The sequence below is a fragment of the Haemaphysalis longicornis genome, unplaced genomic scaffold (genome assembly GCF_048455015.1).
Source record: "Haemaphysalis longicornis isolate Haplotype H1 unplaced genomic scaffold, Haemaphysalis longicornis Haplotype H1 scaffold_5, whole genome shotgun sequence".
Taxonomy (NCBI): Eukaryota; Metazoa; Arthropoda; class Arachnida; order Ixodida; family Ixodidae; genus Haemaphysalis; species Haemaphysalis longicornis.
The window spans coordinates 3,653,212-3,673,943 of record NW_027526385.1 but is presented as its reverse complement, the minus strand read 5'-3'; the positions used below and the strand labels follow the sequence as shown (position 1 = coordinate 3,673,943).

At 50.5% G+C, this 20,732-nt stretch overlaps 1 protein-coding gene across 1 annotated transcript in view; it reads right to left on the bottom strand.

Annotated features, from left to right (window-relative positions):
• LOC144137823 (globin-like) overlaps positions 1-20,281 on the bottom strand; it is a 100,030-nt gene extending 79,749 nt beyond the window's left edge. The window contains exon 1 of the mRNA XM_077669829.1: positions 19,854-20,281. Coding sequence (XP_077525955.1) covers positions 19,854-19,993 — 140 coding nt within the window. The 5' untranslated portion in view covers positions 19,994-20,281. The remainder of the gene's footprint in view (positions 1-19,853) is intronic.
• Positions 20,282-20,732: the final 451 nt, after the last annotated feature.

Sequence of the window (20,732 nt, the reverse complement as noted above, 5' to 3'; positions counted from 1 at the left end):
CGTATCTTTACCCTGAAGCAACGAAGATTCACTCACGGTCAATCTTCGTTGCTTCAGGGTAAAGATACGTCGTATTGTGGGGCAAAACGCGGGGCCTCTACACGAAGCAAGCATGTCCGACCCTTGGGGTTCGGCACAAGTCTTGCGGACACTGCGTTGAAGTGCTTGAAATAACGCGAGGGAAGAGTTACCTGCCAGGAGCCTCTGATGTGTGAGCGCCTCTGTTCAGCAGACCGCTGTCCTTCTACTGATGTAAGTGCGAAACTTCCCATTGAGCCTCACGTGCATCTGGGGTACCAAGTGGAGCTAACCTCTTCGGTATTCGTTAAGCATTTTTCTCTATATTTCCCACGCCGTTTACAGAGAAGCTGCTTGTGCTACCTCGTCTTCCATTTTCGTGTCTGTCATCAAAACATCAGTGCCTTTCTACTCTGTGAAGAAAGATGACCAGCGAAGCTGGAAGCAGTGCAAGGTGTGCACGAATCGAAACACATTTGTCTCTAGTTCGCGATTGAGTATATACTTCCTAGCTAATTGGCTGAATGAAGCCTGGAAGGACTGCAGTTTCACTCTGGGGGACAAACATGGGGTCGCCCGTCTCCCTTCCCCGTCGTAAGCATCTTACTGTTCATGTAACACACCAACCCGAACCGTTTTAGCAGTCAGGTCGCGTCGGCCCGTGAGACGTCTACGGTGAAATATCCCGTTGAAATATGAAGCCTGGCTGCACGTGCACGCACCCCCCCTCCCCCCTCGCCCACATACACGCATTAGAATGGCAGGGGGAGATGGACTCCGCGCGTGACGAGAAGTACTCCCTCCGCAGATGACCATGCTTCACTGCGCAACACACCGCGGTGGAAGTCAACTTACGAAGACCAAGCTTACACCGATCTCCTTAAAGCGGACTTACTCTCTAAACACCCATTTATTGCTGAGAAGGTAGTTCTCCAGGGGCAATATAAGGCATCAAAATACCGAGGCCACGATACATTTTAGTTTTTTTTTTTAATGATACTTTTTTTTTCAAACGTCGGACGCAAGTCCTCGAGTTTTCGTTCCACGCGGGTGCGAGAACAGAGAGGATTAGACATATACAACTTCGGTGCAAAGTATGTGAAGGAAAACAATAACCTAAATACCGCTAGAACCAGGCGCCAAGGACATTCACTCGGAATGCAGTCATAAAGGCGCCTTTTGTTGCACGTCGAATGAGTGTGCCATGGTATGCTCCATGGATGCACCTGACACTCAGCCACGAGGCAATAACGGCAGGCTGCCAGGAGAGCAGAGCAAAATCGTTCTCACGAACTGCACTTTCAGCGCCACCAAACATTGGCCTATTTATCTAGTGGACCCTTCCGGTTGCGCAGACGCAGAGGTCCGCCCGGAAGTGACGTCACAACTTCAAGGCGTTCCCACCAACGAGCGGTGGGATCGCCGGTGATGTCACCTCCAGGGCTTCCTGTTGCGATGAGATCGCCACTGGTGACGTCAGCAGTTAAGCGAAGCAGCAGTGAACCAACCGCATACGTAATTAAAGAGACACCACCTCCCGATTCTGCCCGCGGCGGCAGTCGTCTGCTGAGGCTGTGATGCATGTGTGGTAGGACACGCGTAGTGCGCGTGAGCGGTGAGATTAGAGGGACGCCAAAATGAGTTGTAAACATTCTCTCATTACCTTTCCAGATTAAAGTGTGCGGAGCGAAGCCCACGTTCCGAGTTCGTGTGGTCTATTTATGCGCATTTTTTAAAGAGCGAATTTTTAGCGCACTCTAGAATGGCTCTTTCCTCGCCTCCCCCCCCCCCTTCCCCCCCCCCCCCCTTCGCCTCCTTCCACCAAGTTGTCGACGTTAGCTGTACGACGACGCGCTCGTAGGTTTACAGGACTAAGTTTAAGACTGGTAGCGTGTTTGATCTGCACAAACCAGGGGGAACAACCGGATAGGCAATTATTTAACAGCACGGCTTGTTGAGATCTAAATGCAGAAGGCGGAAACATAGCACGACACCACATTTCAATCATGTCTGACGTCGTTACGGGGGTGGTGGCTGCGAATGGTGCGCCTTAGAGGTAAACCAAGGCTCCATGGTCGGGCAAATTGCCTTCACAGTCCCCTTAAATTGAGCGTACCAAAACTGTCTCTAAGACACGCTTTCAAGGCGTTACACGACACAAACTTGGCGGCTGAGCAGCGCGTTTATTGTGGAGGACGCGTATCATAAGCGTACAAACAAGTCCAGGAACTCCCTACACACCCAGTCCCCTTAAAGTCACCTTCGCTGCTCCAAACTCGTACATTGCTGGGAAGTCTTTTTCTCTAGGCCTCATATAAGCAGTCTGATACCAGAGTAGGTAGGTCCTATAACCTTGTAACAGATACCTCCATGAAACCTCATACACCGAGCCCCTACAAAGTGGGCTTCAACGCTGTACACAAGTGCATTGCTGGGAATTTTAGGGGCGAAGCACCTTAGGGGGCTCGGGCTGTCGGCGTCTCCTGTCGTCGCCTCCTGTGGTCACGGTACTAAAACACCCGCACACTAGTTTTCCAACGCCTCGCGCTAGACCGTTTTTTAAAGCCAAGCTCTCTATGTCTCACTGACAGCGCTCGATGTTGCGCCAAAACGCACTGCAGGAGAACTAACTTTACACAATGGGCTTCACAAAACGACGAAGAAGGCACATCGAGCGCCTCAAAAAAAAAAAAGAAAAGAAACGCTTTCAGAGGTCGGAACCGAACTTGGGTCTCTCATAGCGTCGTGAATGCGACGTCTATCCGATTGCGCCATTCCGACACGGTCGAAGCAGTTTGGACTCTGGACTGTAGCTCAGGTTGCACGGGGCAAAACTTCTTTCCTTCAAGAAACGGGCTTTGATTTTTAGTGTCAGCATAAGAAGTCTGATGCCAATGAATGATGGCCAAAGGGCCTTTCATAAAACCCCTCCATAATGCTTCATGTATCCCTACAGAGCACTATACACCAAGCTCCTGTAAGTCTAACTTCGCCGCTATACACACGTGTACGCTTAGAAAGACACTTTATCAAAGTCGTTTACTAAAGAACGAAGGCCTTAGCGCCTACGAAACAGGCCGACAGAGAGGCTTGCTCGTTGAAACCACGTACAAATGTTTGAGCATTTAAAAAATCATGCACCCCTCCGTCTAACGACGACCATGGTGTAACGCGAAGCTTCCTCGTGATGGATTCTTTGGTTGGCCAATCCCACACTGCGAGTATGTTATGCTCTGGAGCTACGCAGCACTTTTCTAAAATACCCACAGCAGCTGTCGGGTGGTGTGCACTCCGAATAGGCCTAACGTTTGAGCGTCGGGTGTACGGCGCGAATCGGTACCTGCTGCTTGGTGTGCGGTTCTGCCATGTGGAAACGGAGCGATCGGGTGGACGCCCGCTTCATAACGCGAGGGACCCACGTTCGATTCCGGCCCCGGGGAGCGTTTTTGTCTTCCGCTTGACCCACGATCATTCATCATCATCGTCAGAGAAAGTTGGCTTTTTTGTATATATAGGGCGTACTGGCGTACAACGGAGTCAGTGAGGACACAAAAGCTTCGCTTTGAAAGCACGCTTGCTCCCGGAGTTTTCCAGCACTTGCTGCAGCGCGAGGCAGATGGTGCTGTTAACAACGCTCCCCCTCCACTGCCACCACTTCAAGAAAAAAAAAGAGGAACAAACCCGATCGGAGCAAAAATACGTATTTACTCGCGTAATGATCGCACTTTTTCTTCCCAGAAATATGATGCAAATTTAGGGGTGCGATCATTACGCGAGGTAAATTTTTCGCGAAAAAAGTTTGAGCGCAGAAAACGCAAGTTGCAGGTCAGAATATTTACGATAAGTCTCATGAACATAATCAACATAACAAAAACATAACTCCACCGACCACCGAATGATCACCGAGTGACGAAAAATGCGGTGCTTCCATTACGCAACACGCCGGAATCACGGAACGCGCCGGAACGAGTTTGCTGCGAGGTGAGAACAGGTCGACCAATACGTGTCTGCTGCTGTCACAGTGTGGGACATCAACACACGGCTGCCGACGCAGCAAGCCGAGCGCACTTTTTTATATGTCTCGTGAGTACATTATGTGCATTTAGGGAGAGTTTCTTACGCACCAATAATGAACTCATGCTTGCCGATATCGCTAATATCATCAAGTCCGCGGCAATAACGTAGCCATGCCCGCTTTGAAAGAGGAGGAAACTATAAGGTAAGCACGACCATCGTCATCAAACTTGGCACACGTACGACATATGGCTGTGACAAGTTCAGGGTGCGATCATTGCGCGCGAAATAAAAAAAAGTCGTATTTTGACGACGAACTTCAGGGGTGCGATCATTACGCGAGTGCGATCATTATGCGAGTAAATACGGTAATAACTAAGCATGTTCCCGACTCCTTTATGAGCAGCGCGGCCAATACGCGCGCATACACGGCATGGCCGCTTCGCCTTGAAGTGCAGGTTAGGGGCGTGGTGTCTTTGAAGATGCGCTACTCCAGCCAGAAAATTCCCGCCGACATTCGCTTTGTTTCACTCCGGACCTCCTCCCCGGCAGCTCTTTCGATTTCGACCGTTCGCATAGCAACGCTGAGGAAACGCAAGGAGCGCGCGCCAAGTGTTGCCGGAACGAGTCCCGGCCGTGAGACTTCCGCTCACAAACTCTCGGTCGATGCCGCTCGGAACCGCGGCGTCTAATCACTCCACGATAAATGTGGGCGCAAGTTACCCTCGACTCAAGGTCGAGTGAGTGTTATCGAGAGCTGGTGCTCATTACCAACAAACGGAGAGATAGCCGACACTGGTGCTTAGACTTTGCTTAGACGGCCCCCTCACGTCTTCCACGGCTTCTATCGCAAACAACCATCACGTACGCCCGGCGAGGAGGATAAAACAATGTATCTCCACCGTTATCATCACGAACTTCTCACAATACGGGCGCTGTTCCGATCAATGGTGTAGCCAGAAATATTTTTCGGAGGGTGTTACACGCCTCCGGTAAAAAAAAAAAAGAAAAGAAAGAAGAGCCTGCGCCCCAACAAAATTTTGGTCATTTTTCTGCCTTAATAAAACCGAAAAGTTGGTTCTTTCGTTCACTGTATGTCTACACAAAAATACGCGTGTGCACAGAACCCCGAGGAACCATTGTTTGTGGAAAAAAAACGACTCCTTTCCTATTTTAAGTTTACATTTTAATGCGTCCACGCTGCGTGTAATCGTCATAGGAGTAAAAATAACGAAAGGTGGAGAGGAGGGGAAACGCAGCACCCGCCGCGGTGGTTCACTGGCTAAGGCGTTGGCGCTGCTGAGCACGACGATGCGGGTTCGGCCGCTTTTCCGGTGGAGGGGAAGAGCGAAAGCACCCGCGTGTCGAGACTTCGGCTTAAAGATCCCCAAGCGGTCAAGTATAATCACCATCTCTTCTCCACTACGGCGCGCCTGCATAGCGCAGGTGTAGCGTTGCCGCGTTGAACCCCGCATCCAACCAAGGGAGGTGCAGCATTCAGAAAATTTCGGGGGGTGTTTTACGCCGAAACGCCCCCCTGGCTACGTCACCCCTGGTCCCGATCCTTAACAACATGAGGGTGCGGGATCAGTAAGGATCGCGGCATCAAGACGCCTCTCACCAGAGGCGTACACCTCTCTTCATTCGGGACAGTGAGGCTATGTGCGCGCCATTCGCTCGCGTCAGGAGCGCGCTGGCGGAGAATGCACCACCAGAGTCCTTTCAACTCTGACACCACGCATATTCTGTGTGAGCTTTCTCCGAGGGCGAAGATGAGCCCATAAAAACTGATGCGGCTGCGGCGTCGAAACATCTGAGGACGAAAGTACGACAAGAGATAACCTGGAAATACTGCTCTCGTTTTTTTCTTTCTCAAGACCAAGCACCAAGGCCTCTGTCGGGTGTCTTAGAGCCGCTGATACCCGCACATGCCGAGTCTACGGAATCACATCGTACCTTTATTCCTCTCGTATTTCCTTTCTCGCCGCCACTCCCCATCTCGCCTACCTACGGGGTTACCTACGGGGGAAGCCGGCTTTACGGCGACGTGACTGCAGGTGTGCGCGAGCGAACGGACGGGAGAGCGTATCCCTGCCTCATCAATTATGGAGCAGCCTCTTCCGGGGGCCCCGCTCGCCAACAGGATTGAGTCCCCGACGAGTCGCTGCAGGGCCCCCGTGGATTTGGGTACAAAGGCCAACTATCGCTCCTTTTTCTCCGCTCGCGCGGCGAATGGGATCTGAAGGCAGCAGTCCGACTGCAGATACTCTACTGCCATGCACGTACGCCGTTAGTGCACCGTGCTACGGAAAGGGAAAAAAAATATATTTGATCGACAGTGACGGGGACGGGCCTTTTTGATCCAATTTCTGCACCTCGTAGTTTCGAGGGACAAAAATAAAATACATTTTTTAAGAACAAAATTAGGAGGATACCTTTTCGGATACGTGACATCAGCTCTTTTGGGAAAGAAGCGCCTTAGGGGCTAGGGCTGTCGGCGTCTCATGTAGTCACGGTACTAAAACACCGGGACACTCGTTTTCGTTTTACTACGCCTCACGCTGGAACGTTTCATCTCCGAGGGCAAGAACGTTGCATACTAAAGGATTACACCGGGACAGTCGTTTTCAAACGCTTCACGCTATGACGCCTCGTGCTTCAAAGACACGAGAGTTTTGCAGTAAAGCTATATACCTCTACACCTCCCCCCACTCCAACGGTTTCTCCTCCGTAGGCAAAAACGCCAATGGGCCAAGGCCTAAGACGCCGCGCGTTCAGCATCGAAACCGCATTATACAATTCATCGTAACTTCCAAACCGCATTATGCATCGAAACCGCGTCATTGAAACCGCATCGTACACTTATACACTGCATGCTTCTCGCCTCCCCAGGTTTCAAGTTAGGGGAGATGGCCCAGTTTTTTACAAGACTCTTTGTGTGAAATGAAAGTGCTACCAGCCTTTTTCCTTCTTGCCCTTATGGAAACGCCTATTACTGATACTTACGACTCCCCTCCCTCCATTTCACTCGCCCTCTCATACACACGAACAAACGTACGCAGTGTGCCCCATGAAGAGAAGTGAGATAGACGACATGCGCACTAGCGTCTGGTACTCATTGGGTATGTCTTACGTACTTCATTACGTGCTTTCTGTGAGTAATATTTTTTCGAGTAATTTTTTTTCCTAACAGCTCCGTCAGGAGCCTACGGCCGACTCAATAGTTCCCGCGTGGCTGCGGAGTCAATGTGCCCATCAACAATGCTCCCATACCCACTCGAGATGATCGGCCTGTAAGGCTATCACGCGTAAGAAAACGTCTCTCTGATTCTGTTTTCCCGGCTGATGTGTCATATTTTCCTCTAAGAGAGAGAAAATAGTGCTTAAAAAGTCCGAGGAGACCTGAGCGCTTCTCATGAGTTGTGAGTGCGCAGGAACTGTTGCCTAATCGAACGGTGCTGAGTGCTCATTGAAGTTACGCGCTGCGAGAAACACGGTGCGCCTCTGGGTGAGGTGCCTGACATGACATGTATCGCTGACGCCGAACACCACACTCACAGCCATGGAGGCGTGCACTCTCCGCTTCCCACGTGACTTTGTGCAGGCCAAGCTGTTGTTGTCGTTCACTTGGGCTGTTCATTATTATTATTATTAATCCCGAGCTCACGCTAAGGAACGCTTCGCAGTCGCGTGGTGGCCGTTTCTAGGCTCTGAACGCCGACGCGAACGCCAGCTTTCTCGCTCGATGGGCCACGTAGTGCTTTCAAGGAATCGTAGCCGAGTGGATACATGTTCCAAAGCAGTGTGAAGTCCTGTTTTGGCGCCGGTGAGCAGTAAAGTGGCCAAGACACTATGTTTTTTTCAGATTCGCGGTGAAGGTGCTAAGCGCGCAGGCGTTAGGAGAAGCACTGCCAAGGGCATTTGACGCCCAGAAGAGACGCGCTTTGATTCCTCTCTTCATGCCGAGTGCCTCGTGAGGTTTCCCGTCATTCTTTCACAGCTCTGTCAAAATCAAATCGTTTATGCTCTTCGCTTCCACTCTGCCGGTGACGGCCCGCTGTTTGCCCGCCCAACGAGCGTAGCACGCGTCGCCGGGAGGCCCGATCGCGCAATCGTAAAGAAGAGGCTCCCTCGAGGGCGACGCTCGTTTCCTCGTTCCGTTCTTCTCAAAGAGGCCTCGTCAGGGCCCCCTTGAGCGCCAACAGCCAACGTCGCGTTCTAGGGAGCTTCGCAACTGCGCGCCGTGTTGACTTTTACCCACCCACGGAGGAGAAAGCCAGCTCGCTCAGCCTCGTTTTCTCGCGACTGAGAAGGCTACCAGGCAGAGATCCCTGTCACTTGTGGCCGCTTCCGTCAGTTCAGGCTTTTCTTCGGCGCAGCTTGTCGACGGACCGACCATGGTTGGTCCGTGTCGATAGATTGCGCGTGTATGCAGACGAGAAACGTGTGTGGAACACCGCGGCAGCGGTTCTGGTACAAACTCATTACCCGCACCGCCCCAGAATCACCACCTTCATCGACACCAGGGAGGTTTTTAGCGAGCGACTTCCGGGCGCTCTTGAACTCCGCGTCGGTAATTTGTAAACGCAGTTAGATTCCACCCGTCTATAGGTTTTTCTGCACGCCGACCTTACCGGTCTCAGCGTGTACAGGTATATAGAACTAGCGGACGTCGCCCGCTAGTTCTTCATTGCTGCGGTTAGGCAGACATTTACACGCTGAAATTGGTCAAATGAGAACTGGGTAGGGATAAACGTGGAGACGGGTATCGTGACATCTGACAATTTGTGACATCATACATACCAAACACGACTGTCGGTAGTTACTTGGAAGCTTCAAAGAAAAGTACCTAAGTATATGCGCACGAAAGGCACTTCTAAAGACTGTATATTAGCCTTCATTTGGCAGCCGAAATTCGCGCCGCCTTGGGCACGTGTTGTGACTGACTCCACAAAACTTCAAAAAAAAAAAAAAAAAAAGAGAGAACGACAGAGCATAGGCAACGTTTGGACGGTCATTTCTATCACCCACAAAAAATAAAGGCATATCTAGTCTACAAGAGATTGAAACTATCGGCCAAAACTGAAATCTTAATTGCGTTTGTGCTCCTCCAAGGCTTTTGTCATTCTGACTCAAGACTGCTTCTGCACGGCTCGCAGATGCAGTTCAGTGCAGGAACATTTCTGCATTGGTCGCGCACCTTCTTACACCTCCACGCCTGCGAGTGTGCGGAAAGCTGTGAGCTAGTTCGGTCCTCCCCAGCACCGCTGTGGCCAACCGAATGGAGCAATGCAGGTGCACAGGTTGCGCCCGCCAATGGAGCAGACCGGTCGGTGCCCCGCATGGAATAACGCTAAAGCCGTGGTTCTCAAATGGGGGTCCACAGGGCACTTCAGGAGTGCGCGAGTACCTCAGCGACACTTTCCCATTTCTTCTTTTTGCAAACCTTGTTAACAACGAAAAAAAAAGTGGCTTTGAACTACTCCGCGTAACGCGTGTTTTTAAATTTGGTCGGCTTTTTTGCATAACACAAAAGCTGTGCAAGAAAGCCACAAACGCAAAAGGCAGACATGCACACATACCATGTGCGTGGGCGACTTCTGCGGCAAGGGTGAAGTGTTTGACAATGTGAAAGGTACCAACATAATTCATCGCGGGTTTCCCCTGCCCGCCATGTTTTCAAGCCAAAATGAAGTATCCGGCAACGTAGCGGTTGGAGTCGCCGCGCTAAAGCGTTGTGACGAGCTGCCGATGTCTGCGCTCTCCATATAGATTTTTCGTCTCCTCAAAGGCATCTGATACTTGTCGTTCTGCCTTTTTCGCTTTCTTTTACATGAAGCGATGTCAGCAGATGAATATGCTGTCTGACGTTCCCTTTTGAAAACTTAGATATAGCCGTTATCGATGGCGTTATCCGCACCGTCCCCTGACACAAATCCCCGATTCCTTTGTCCAATACTACGTTCGCACGTTCCGTGTCGCGGCCCGGGTGCTTGACGTTATGCCTCAGTTTTAAGTGCGAATGCACTTTATAAGCGACCCCAAACCTTCCACCGCCGGCGGCGGCAGCGGCGGCGGCGTCCGCAGTCCTCCTCTCTATATAAAAAAAAAAACAGCATCCGGCGCCAGGTTTCGATCCGAGGACTTCGCGGCCGCAGCGCGACGCTCTACCGACTAAGCCACGGACGCGATTTTTTTTTTTTTTGGACGCGACGCGGATATCAGTGTTAGTAACGCGCCTTATATCTTTAACGCATTCAAACTACGTCGTCAGCGGCGTACGTTGGCGACTCAGCGGCGTTATAGCGGCTTGATAACTGCGTGGTGTACACGTGATACTACAAACCCGATGGAAGAGATGGAAGAGAAGGCGGCGAGGCGGTGGGCTGCGGGGGCCGAGCGCAAGCGCCGCAAGCGGGCCGACAACCGTGCATTCGCACTTTCACATTCTCCCCCTCGGGGAAATGCGGGGGAATTTTTTTACGCCCCTATTCTTGTCCTATATTGTATTTTCCTTCACGCCGCTTCGTGTATGCGACCCTCTACCGGCATGTTGGGGGAGGGGCTCCATTTTAAGGGACGCAGTGGACCGCTAGCGGCTAAATCCTGTCCGATTCAATCGTTGTACAGGATTGTACTCAGAAACCATCAATATGATCCTCCGAGTGGCCGGACGATTCTTCTGTAAGCAGAGAAAAACGTTCGGTTTGCTCATATATTTTCGCAGAGGTGGATTTACGGGAATAAATTGCGCTCGGGACAATTTTGGGAGGAGAGAAACGAGTCGGACAAGGACCGCTGATCAGTTAATGCACCGAATCTTTTTCGCCAATACACGTCGACAAAAATGGCTGACAGCTATATAAATAAAAAGCTGTGGTTGACTTCTCTGTCATTGGTAAAACACGAAAGTGAAATGTGCAGCGAAATCTGCAGCTGAGCATGATTTGCGGGTCTGCGTGGTCTTTAGGGTGCGCTGGGCGAGCGAGGTCCTGTTGGCGGGTTGCTTTGGCGTAGGTGTAGTGGTGTCCTTTCCGTGACGAATACGGCGTCAGTGAAATCTTGGTGTATCCCGGCATAAAACACTCCCGTGTTAGAATATAAAACCAGAAAACGAACAACCCTAATATAACGTACTCTTTAGAAATAAAGGTTACTTCCCCGCAAGAAGACCCTGTGCGCAGGGGTGCACCCTTTACAGGCCGCTTGATTCGTTGTGCTGGCGTCATTTCCGTGACGGATACGACGTCACTGAAATCTTCGAGTATCCGGAAATAAAACAGTTTCGTGTTCGACCCTGCGGGTAATGCACCCACACTGGCAAATGCATCTTTAATCGTCTGCGACGTTGTGCGTGCATGTCGGTGTTTTTAGCGCAACAGCACCTGAAGATTGTGTCACGACTATACGTTACGCACGCGGTCATTCAGCAGGTCACGACGGCGTTCGTGTACCAGCGTATGCGATGTAAGCAGAGGTATTCTAAGGAAAGAACTTATCCAGGCTTCGTCGGTTGGCTCGCGTACGCTCGGCAACAGAGATTAGGTCTGTCTTCCCGTAATGTTCCCTCTTTTTTATCGACGTCATATGCGCGAAATTTCCACGTGGGCAGGCGAATAGCTCCACGCACCTGCACGTTTAAAAATTGCTAGAAACTTTGCAACTTCGTAGGAGCCACTCACCAGCCATGTCGTCATTCAAGTGCGCTGACATAAGCCGCAAAATTAACGATACCTGCTCAAAGCACGATTAAAAAATTACTTCGATGCACGAGATTTTCGGCGTCGATAGAAGGGCTTTCAATGAGGGCACACTTTCCCGTGGCATTCGGCCACGCGACAGCAACGTTTCTTTGGCGCCCAATCTAAACAAACCCGTGACTTTTCTATTGAAGTCATAAGCATATACACGCTGGACGCCACCGCGATGTTCCGGCATCTTCACATCGAGGCCGACGGCTTCGAAAGTCCGAACTACGGCGCGACAGCCACGTCCGTAAAAACATGCGCATAACCGAACTGGAAATTTCCTAGCCTTCTGACGCTTGCACTGTGCACGCGTAAATGTACCACACGGGAGAGTTCCGTGCGTCGATAGTCTTTCATTCGGTGCCTCACAGCCACATACGTATACAGTGCGTAATGCGCTAGCGCCAGGCGAAGCCTCAAGTTGTAGCCGTTGTATGATTCTAGTCCCACTCACGCAGGAGGATTGGCCAAAACTCGACAAATATGGCTAACAAATTGATACAAACAACCACAAATTCGGTCAAACAATTTAAACCAAGCAATAACTTCAATTAAAAACTCCAATTATCTGAAAATTCGCATCCCCCGTGGGTAGTTTTGTAATGGGCAAAGCGTCAAGCTTTGCAAAGCAAAGCAAAAGCAAAGCGTCAAGCTTTGCTTTTCTAAAAAAAAAGAAAAAAGAAAGCGAAGCGCCTTATACATGAAGAAGCAAATGTACACTGATCAATTTACGTGATGTTCCTGCGGTTCATTTCTGTTGAGCTTTATCTGAACCCGAAAGGCCAGTCAATACGTAAAGAAAGCAAATGTGCGCGAAGTTTTACAACCCCAAGCACCAGTACAGAACGTAACTATACATGCATGCTTACAATAGAGAGATACGGCGGAAAGACGTAATCAAGTTCAAACGAGCGCATGAATAATAGAAGGAAATTAAGAGAACAGAACTGAGGTCTGATCAATCACTAATGCTAAAGCTACGCAATACTCGCGGAGCAACCAGGACGGGCGAAATTAAGAGGCACCAAAAACCAAAGTTCCAGGGAAACATTTTGTCCGCCCCTGAAAGCAGCCCAGCCTCCACGAGGAGAAAAAAAAAAAACAAGGTAACACACACACCTGTTGACAAAAAAGAAGGCAGAGACAAAGAAATTCCAATTTAAAGCTTCGCAGCTGTCGAAGCCCGTGCTTACCAGCTGAGACGCCCGGGAGCGATCCATCACAGGGTTGCTCGCTCGACCGCAGACAACCTTTCCGCGCGCGAGCGTGTCCGCGCTATTCTTTCTCCTTCCACTTCGACGAAGGCGGCCGCACACGCAAGATAGATCGTGCGCCCATTCTCTGCCCTTCGACGATCTTTCTACCGCGGCGTTGCATACATTTTCATTAGGAGCGAGTATTCAATTCCTCGGCGCGGTCCAGCGTATCCTCCAACTTCAAAGGCCGCGTCCGTTGCTGGACGCGCATGGAGTCTTTCCAAGAGCCGGCTTAGCCTTGCGTAACACGTAGCCGCCCGCCATCCTGCGACAATACGGTCCCCGCTATTCGCCCGTAACGGAGTTCTCTCGTCGCTCTTTAAAAGCGGGCCGTCCCGAGGGTATTCTCGGCCGAGGATATTCTTGGCGGCAAAGTTCGAACGCTGGCCCTTGTTTCCCTCCGTTGGCACATCTCTCCGCTCCCAGTGAGTAATGGTATTTCCTACCACACTTGTGTGTTTATTGAAGGCACACCGCCAAAGTGAGTCAAAACACAAGTTGGCCGATACAGGTATGTTAACACGTCTGGACGGTGACCGTCCCAAAATAATCAGCGACAGCCTTATAATCAAGGAAAAAACAACGCGCAGACAGGATGTGTGACGGTGAAAATCGTCACAGCTGTTTTGCGGGAGTTACAACACTTTCGATAAATGATTTTCTTTCCTTCGCGTCTGGAAGCACTGCGAAAGCTACACTTATCGCCAGCACGGAGCGTCACTGCGTGATTTGCTCGTCGCACCATCTGCTTTGTTTTTGTGGCTTTTCTTTAAAAGTTGCTACCGAAAAGCGTTCATTGCTGCAACTGAATGAAAACAGGCCAACATCCGCTACATGGCCTCGTAATTCGGGCCGCCGAAGAACGGCAAGACCGGGAAAGAGACAAAAATCTTTTGAGCGAGTTTCCAGGTTACCTGATGATGATAGAGCAGCAAGTTTTGGCTAGGGTACTTTGCGACCCCCTAATCTAAGTACTGGGTGGGTTCGGCGACTACGTTCTGCAAGCATTCAGGGTTTCAAAAAAAAAGTTGAAGAAAGTGCTGCAGGGTCCCTTTAAATGGTGAATACACGTGTATTCAAGAGTGTGGAAGGCATATCTGCAGCTTTTGTCAGAATAATGTCGTGTTGCTGCTAGAACGCACTGATGCCTTCCAGACAGTTCGCGGCGTCTTATAACACCGGTCTTTAAAAAAAAAACGCCGTAGGGCCAGAATAGGGTCAATTTTTCACCCGCTGTCTTTGTAATTTAGCTCTCTCAACGCACAGTTTGCCGTATGGATTGGTTCCAACCTTCCCCCGAATTCACCGAGATGCGCACAGCCCTTTTTCCAAGAAGCACGCAAGCTGTTCTATTTCAACGAGACAGCTTTACCTGTCAGTCTGACTGGCCGGACGCTTGCAAGCTCGTCGGCCACGAAAATAACCCACGTGAAACGCAAAGACCAGAAACGGACGACGACAGCCTGCTTTGCCATGCGAAGCGGAGCCGACGTAACGGAAGGGATGACGGAAGGGATGAAGAGGGGGGCAGTTGCCCCCCTCTTTTTGTTTTTGCTTAGCGTACGGAAGCATCGGCAAGCCGCGCTTCGACTTTAGCGAGTGTATCCACCTCTTTAAGTACTCTTTAGCCTGCTAGCCTAAGGCCGCGGGTTCGATCACGGCCGCGTTAACTGCTTTTCAAATGGAGGCTAAAAGCGAAACTGCCCGTGTGTTCGAGATTTGGCAGGTGGTCGAAATTAATCAGGAGCGCTCCCCCACTACGGCGCGCCTCATATAACGCAGGTGTACGTATACCTTCGGCGCGTTAAACCCCGCAATCAATCAACTCTTTCGCGATTGCCTCACCTGCGTGTAACACAAACTGCAATAAACTTCAAAGTGTGTATGTGGGTATCTAGACACGGAGAGAGTGCACGCTAGAGAGAGAGAGAGAGAGACCGGTGGCAACGTCTCAGACTGGAGGGGCCCGGGGACAGGGCGATCAATCGAGCGGCTTGCAGAAACTGGCGGCACAAATGCGTGCCGCGAGAGACCACCCCGCACTCGATCACCCCGAGAGTGGAACAGCAGGGAGAGGGGGCGATGACAAAATTGCGCGCCTTCGTGTGAACGCGCTTGAAGCGGACGCGAACCCGCCGTCCGTTATGACGAAGCCAATAATTCTGCGCTCAACGAAGCAACGCGCGGCAGATTGAGAAACAGTTTCGCGAGGTATAGCTTGTATAGTTTCGGAATGCTTTGCGGGTACCAAATTACGCGAGGTACCAGCAGGACAAACAAAAAAGTCTAAAAAGGGTTCTTGCATCTCCGTCTCGTTGCGTCTGCGTTGCTGGTGTTTCGTTACCAGCTTTTTTTAATGCCCGAGGAGTCCATGAGAAAACGCGTGAATGCCATTACAATGCCTGAATTTACCAAGAAAGTGACGCGGAGCCGTTCCGGTTTAGGACAGGCACACACCGCGCCCGACATAACAAAACTTAGCAACACCGGAAGAAACTCGACCGCCAGCTCCGCTGTTCTTTTTTTGCAACTGAACACCTATTTCACACCGTTTCAACACCCTACAGAAAGCCAAGCGTGTTGCAGTCGGTAAACAGCCTTTTCGCCACACGACTATAGTCTTTTTAATTTTGAAGGCTCAAATTGGTGTTTCACGTGCCAAAGCTAAACTTGGGGCATGAGGTGCACCGCATATGGAAACGAGCTGTCATTGCGTACGAGCAATTAATTTTTTTTTTTTTTGCGTTTGAAAATTTCTTGCGAGTAAAGGAGTTTATGAGGGGATGTCTTCTTCTTTACACTGCTATTATGCATCCAAGCATGGCCTCATTCAAGCTGAACACCTTTTTCACACCCTAAGAAAAACCAAGGGTGTTGAAGTTCATCAACACCATTTTTTTCACACAAGAAGGGTGTAGAGCTAAGAAAAGGTTGTTTAGATTCAAGAAAAAGGGTGTAAAGGCCTCCCAACACCCGTTTTCCACTTACAATACACCCTTTTTGGCTAAAAGGGTGGAAAGAAGTTTAGTGTATACACAGGCCCTAAGGGTAATAAAGAAGACGCAAAACGAAATAGACATTTACAGGATCGCTGTGTGCATAATTAAAGTAAAAGTAGAACACGACGCCGGTATGGTGATGTCTATATAAGTGCACGAAGGAGAGCTAGAACTCAATCAGGCTAAGCGTTTCTTTACCGGTACACTCAATCAACGTGTGTCTAATAAAAACAGAGAAGGGGCGAGATCTCTTGCCTGAAAAGTTCCAAGATTTTCAAAGGGAGATTTCCAACAGTGCTTTTTTACAGTGGAATTTAAAGGAAAGAAAGCATATTCAGTGTTTTTTTTATTGCGCACTAAATAACTAACGCATACCGTTAATCCGCGTATACAGCACGTGTGCTCGGTGAACGAAAACAACAAGTTTTATCTCCATTTTCGATTTCCACTTAAGCTCTGCTGCGCAAACCAACTGGCCCTTCCCTTCCCTTTCTTACTTCCTAAAGCGGCATTCTTAGGTCATAAGAATGCCGTCTAGGAATATAAGTCCTCCCAAAAAGGCCTTAGTTCTAGATGTGGTTCCCCATTAAGCTCGCAAAAACAGCCCGCGATGAAGAAACCTTTTCTGTCCCTTGGTATTCTTTTTTTCGAGGCGAGCGTTTCCAGGCATAACCCTGTAATGGATTTTATGACGACGGTTTTGTGACAAACTCTGCAATAAAAATATTGCTGCGTGAAGAAACGCAAATAAACCTTAGCTTCCTGTACGCAAAGCCACAGAGTTCAAAATTTTGTCCATCGTAAAAAGAAAAAAAAAGAAAACCCCGAAAAGGTGGGCGCATACTGGCGCATGTTTTGTAGCGTGAGCTACACTGGCCGAGGTTGAGCAGTTTCGCGTGGCTCCCGGAGAGCCGTGCTGCGCATGCGCAAGGAGCATTGCTGTCCAACGGCGCACAGCTGGCGCGCCGGAGCCGCCGCAGCCGCGAATGGACTGGATTGCAATGGATTGGATTGGAAAGCGTTTTAGCAGCAGTAAGCAGTAATCGAGCTAATCCTAGACAACCAGGAAAGCTAAGAATGACCAGCTGAACCTTAGCTCACGCTACGTATATCCTGGCATAGCCGAGCTCAGCCACTGCTATTTTTTAGCCCCAGCAGCGCGGAAAGCAGTGTACGCGCTTTGAGACAGCGCAGAATAGCCCTTGCTACCCGATCAGTCCAACTTAAAAAAAAACTGTGTGGCTTAGTGGTGACCACCAGAAGAAAGGAAGAATTACATCACCACCTTTTCTGAGTGGCTTTTCTTAGCTGCAGGTCGCGGCACACCCCGCTGAGCGAGACACGCGTCCACCAATGTGGCTGGCATTGTACAGCGCCCCTCTCTCTCTGCCTACCGCATCGCCTGTCACTCAGTGCAGAAGCAGTGCCAGTGCCAAAGTGATCATTTTCTCGCCGTGAACCAAGCAGGGCCGAACTGTAGCTGATGAACGGTACACGTGGTCTCTTCCATTTGTCGAGCAGTGTAGACGACTGTAGCCATACTTACTCAATTCCCGCACTGGAGAAGCAGAGTAGAATCGTGGGTACGGAAGTTCGTATGCAGAAAACTAAAGTAATGCTCAATAACCTCGAGAGAGCACAGCGGTTTGAGATAGGTGGCGAGACAGTGGAAGTGGTATGCGAATATGTCTACTTACGCCAGGTAGTGACCCCCGATCCCAACCATGAGGCGGAGATAATTACAAGGATGAGAATGGGGTGGAGTGCATTCGGCAGGCATTCTCAGATAATAAATGGCAGCTATACCATTCTCCCTGAAGAAGAAAGTGTATGACAGCTGCCAGCTACCGGTACCCACCTATGGGGCAGAAACTTGGAGGCTCACTAAGAGGGTTGAACTTAATCAGGGTGGTTTCTTGGGCGAGTTGGTCATTCATCGTGTAAGTAAGCGCAAAATGGACAAGGACGAACGTGTGAACGGGACACGGCGCTACTATCAACTCATTTTATTTCCATATAAAATCGGACATCATAGTGAAAATAAAATGAGTTGATAGTAGCGCCGTGTCCCGTTCACTTCGTTCGTCCTTGTCCATTTTGCGCTTACTTACACGTTCAACTTAAATTGAGGACGACTCAGCACGCAATGGAACGGAAGATGAAAGGCGTAACATTAATGGACAAGAAGAGAGCGGAGTGGGTCAGGGAACAAACGCGTGTTAAGGACGTACATGGTAGAAGTTAAGAAGATGAAATGGGCGTGGGCAGGGCATGTAATGCGAAGGCAAGATAACCGCTGGTCATTGAGTGTAACAGAGTGGAATCCTTGAAAAGGCAAGCGTGGCAGGGGCGGCAGAAAGTTAGATGGGCAGATGAGATCAAGGAGTTTGCGGGAATAAGTTGGTCGCGGTTAGCGCAGGACCGGGATAATTGGAGATCCGTGGGAGAGGCCTTTGCCCTGCAGTGGGCGTAGGCTGGTGATGATTATGATGATGACTGCTCAGAACTGCTTCGAAACAGCTCCGCACCTTTTTTGTATTTTCCCCTCTAAAATTTCTATTTGGGGATTTGTTCCGAGCAGGCCAATAAAAGAGGCCAACCGTTTAGCGACAGGACCCTTAAATGTAGGCGGGAAAGTTGGCGACCAGGCGGTCGGAACAGCACGCGCAGATTCCGTGACCGCCAAAGAGTGAGCAGAGAGCGGTCAACCTTACTGGCTCACTGCAGCTTCCGCGGGAGCCTTGGGATAAAATAAAAATCAACCCTCAAGGAGGGCGCATCTTGTCAAGGTGAACATGCGTTGCAGTGAAGACGGTGACCGAGACGCTGGCATGTCACGAATGCCAGATTGTTTAGTTTATTGTATAGCCATGCTTTAAAACTGCAACTTCAGTGCCTGACAAACTAGTTCTCGTCTTTTGTCCATCGCGCGTAACAGCGCCCCCCTTTCCTAGATCCCTTAGCTCCCAACTATGTCCTGGTGAGTAGCGCTGTTGCCACGACAACACTGAAGTGAAGTTACAAAAGTTTAACGACACCGCCAGACACGTGACGGTGCCTAGATGAAAACAGCCGGCTACACGTGCTGTCTCGAAACGTCCGTCTTGTCCAAGGCGGTCGAAGATTAGCTCGAGATAGAACTCCGTCTTATCTGATTCTAATAGGAATCCGATTCTCGCCGAGTCAGTTCCTGTTTTCTGCGCCCGTCGGATGACGAAGGGAAAGAAAAAACAAAGATTACGCAAGCGATCATGGGTCGCAGCCAGTTGAACCAAAAGTGGGAACGACGAAAATAAAGTTGCCAGCAATGTAGCAATACGCCTTAAACGCAAAAAAAGTAAAAAAAACGAACGGTCAGGGCCAGGTTAGGTCCTCAAATTTCGCTCCAGGCGGAAACGACACTTGGTTGTACTGCGTACGAAAAACATTGGACTTCGAGCAATCTAGACAGAAACAAGTCATCGCGATAGAAAGTCCCGTGTTGTTCGCAACTTGAAACGAAGTTCGCCCGCAGGCAACGAACGATAATCAAAATCACGACATCTCCGCTGCAGCAGTGAGCGCACTTTTGTTCCTCTCCTCTTTTGAAAACGAAGGAATGCGCCAGCAAAAAATCCAGCCGCGGGCAAAACTCTCTCGACTTCGAGAGGGCATCCCCTGATTGAGCGCCGCAGATTCCTCGCGGAAACAAAAAGGGAAAAATTCAAGGTGAAGAATTCCGCGCGCTCCAAACGAGCTCTGCGGAAGCTCGAAGACGCGGCGGCAGCAAGCAGCAAGTGGCATCGGCGGCGAACGCGAGCAGAGGCGAGCGAGCTTACGTGAGGAAGATGGCAATTGCGTTAGCCTTGACGTCCTTGCGCACAAGTGCCCAGGTGTCACGCACGAGGCCCTTCTCGCGCGGCGTCAGGCCCGTCTTCGGGTCGGCGACGTCCTGCTGGCTCGACACGAAGCTGCCCATGGTCGTCGTCACACCGCAACGACACGCAAGCGTACTCCATGAAACGCCCGGGTACGAAACCCCGGGTTATATCGCAGAGCAGACGACACTCCTTCGGGCAGGCCCCCTTTCCGCCGGGAGAGGGCCAGCGGGAGGAGGAGGGTGCCCGGAGAGCGACGTCATTGGCTCGCGCCCGGACAGTGACGTCGCGGCCACGTGACGTGACGTGCACGCGACGGCCGCCGCGGGGACCGCGCGCGAATTTCCACCGCACAGTTTCCCCGAGTAACGGATCGGCCCAAAGACCAACAGCCCGAGTGACCCCCAGGAACGCCACCCACGGATAACGCCGCCTGTTGAGCGTCTGCGACCTCTCCGTTTCGCGCTCTTCTTGTTCCTTTTTGCGCCGCCAACCACGCCGTCAACGACCTCTCACCCCCGCTCTTTTTATCCTGTTCTCGCCGCCTTCTCCTCGATGTTGGGTCATCGCCGGGAGACTGTGACGTCACTGGATTGGCAACGTCTTCTGGCGGCAGCCGGCCAAGGCGATACACCTTAGCGCGCTGTTTGAACATGCGACAGAAAGCGAGGACTAGTTTGTTCTATCTACTAATCGTAAATTACGATAAGGGAGAAATAAAACTGCATTTGTAAGAATTACCAAATAATTAAGACGTAGCAAAAGTACTTGTCCCTTAAATGACGCCCAGTACACGACACGTCATTGCAGTAAACAAGGGGAAAAATTAACAAGAAATCT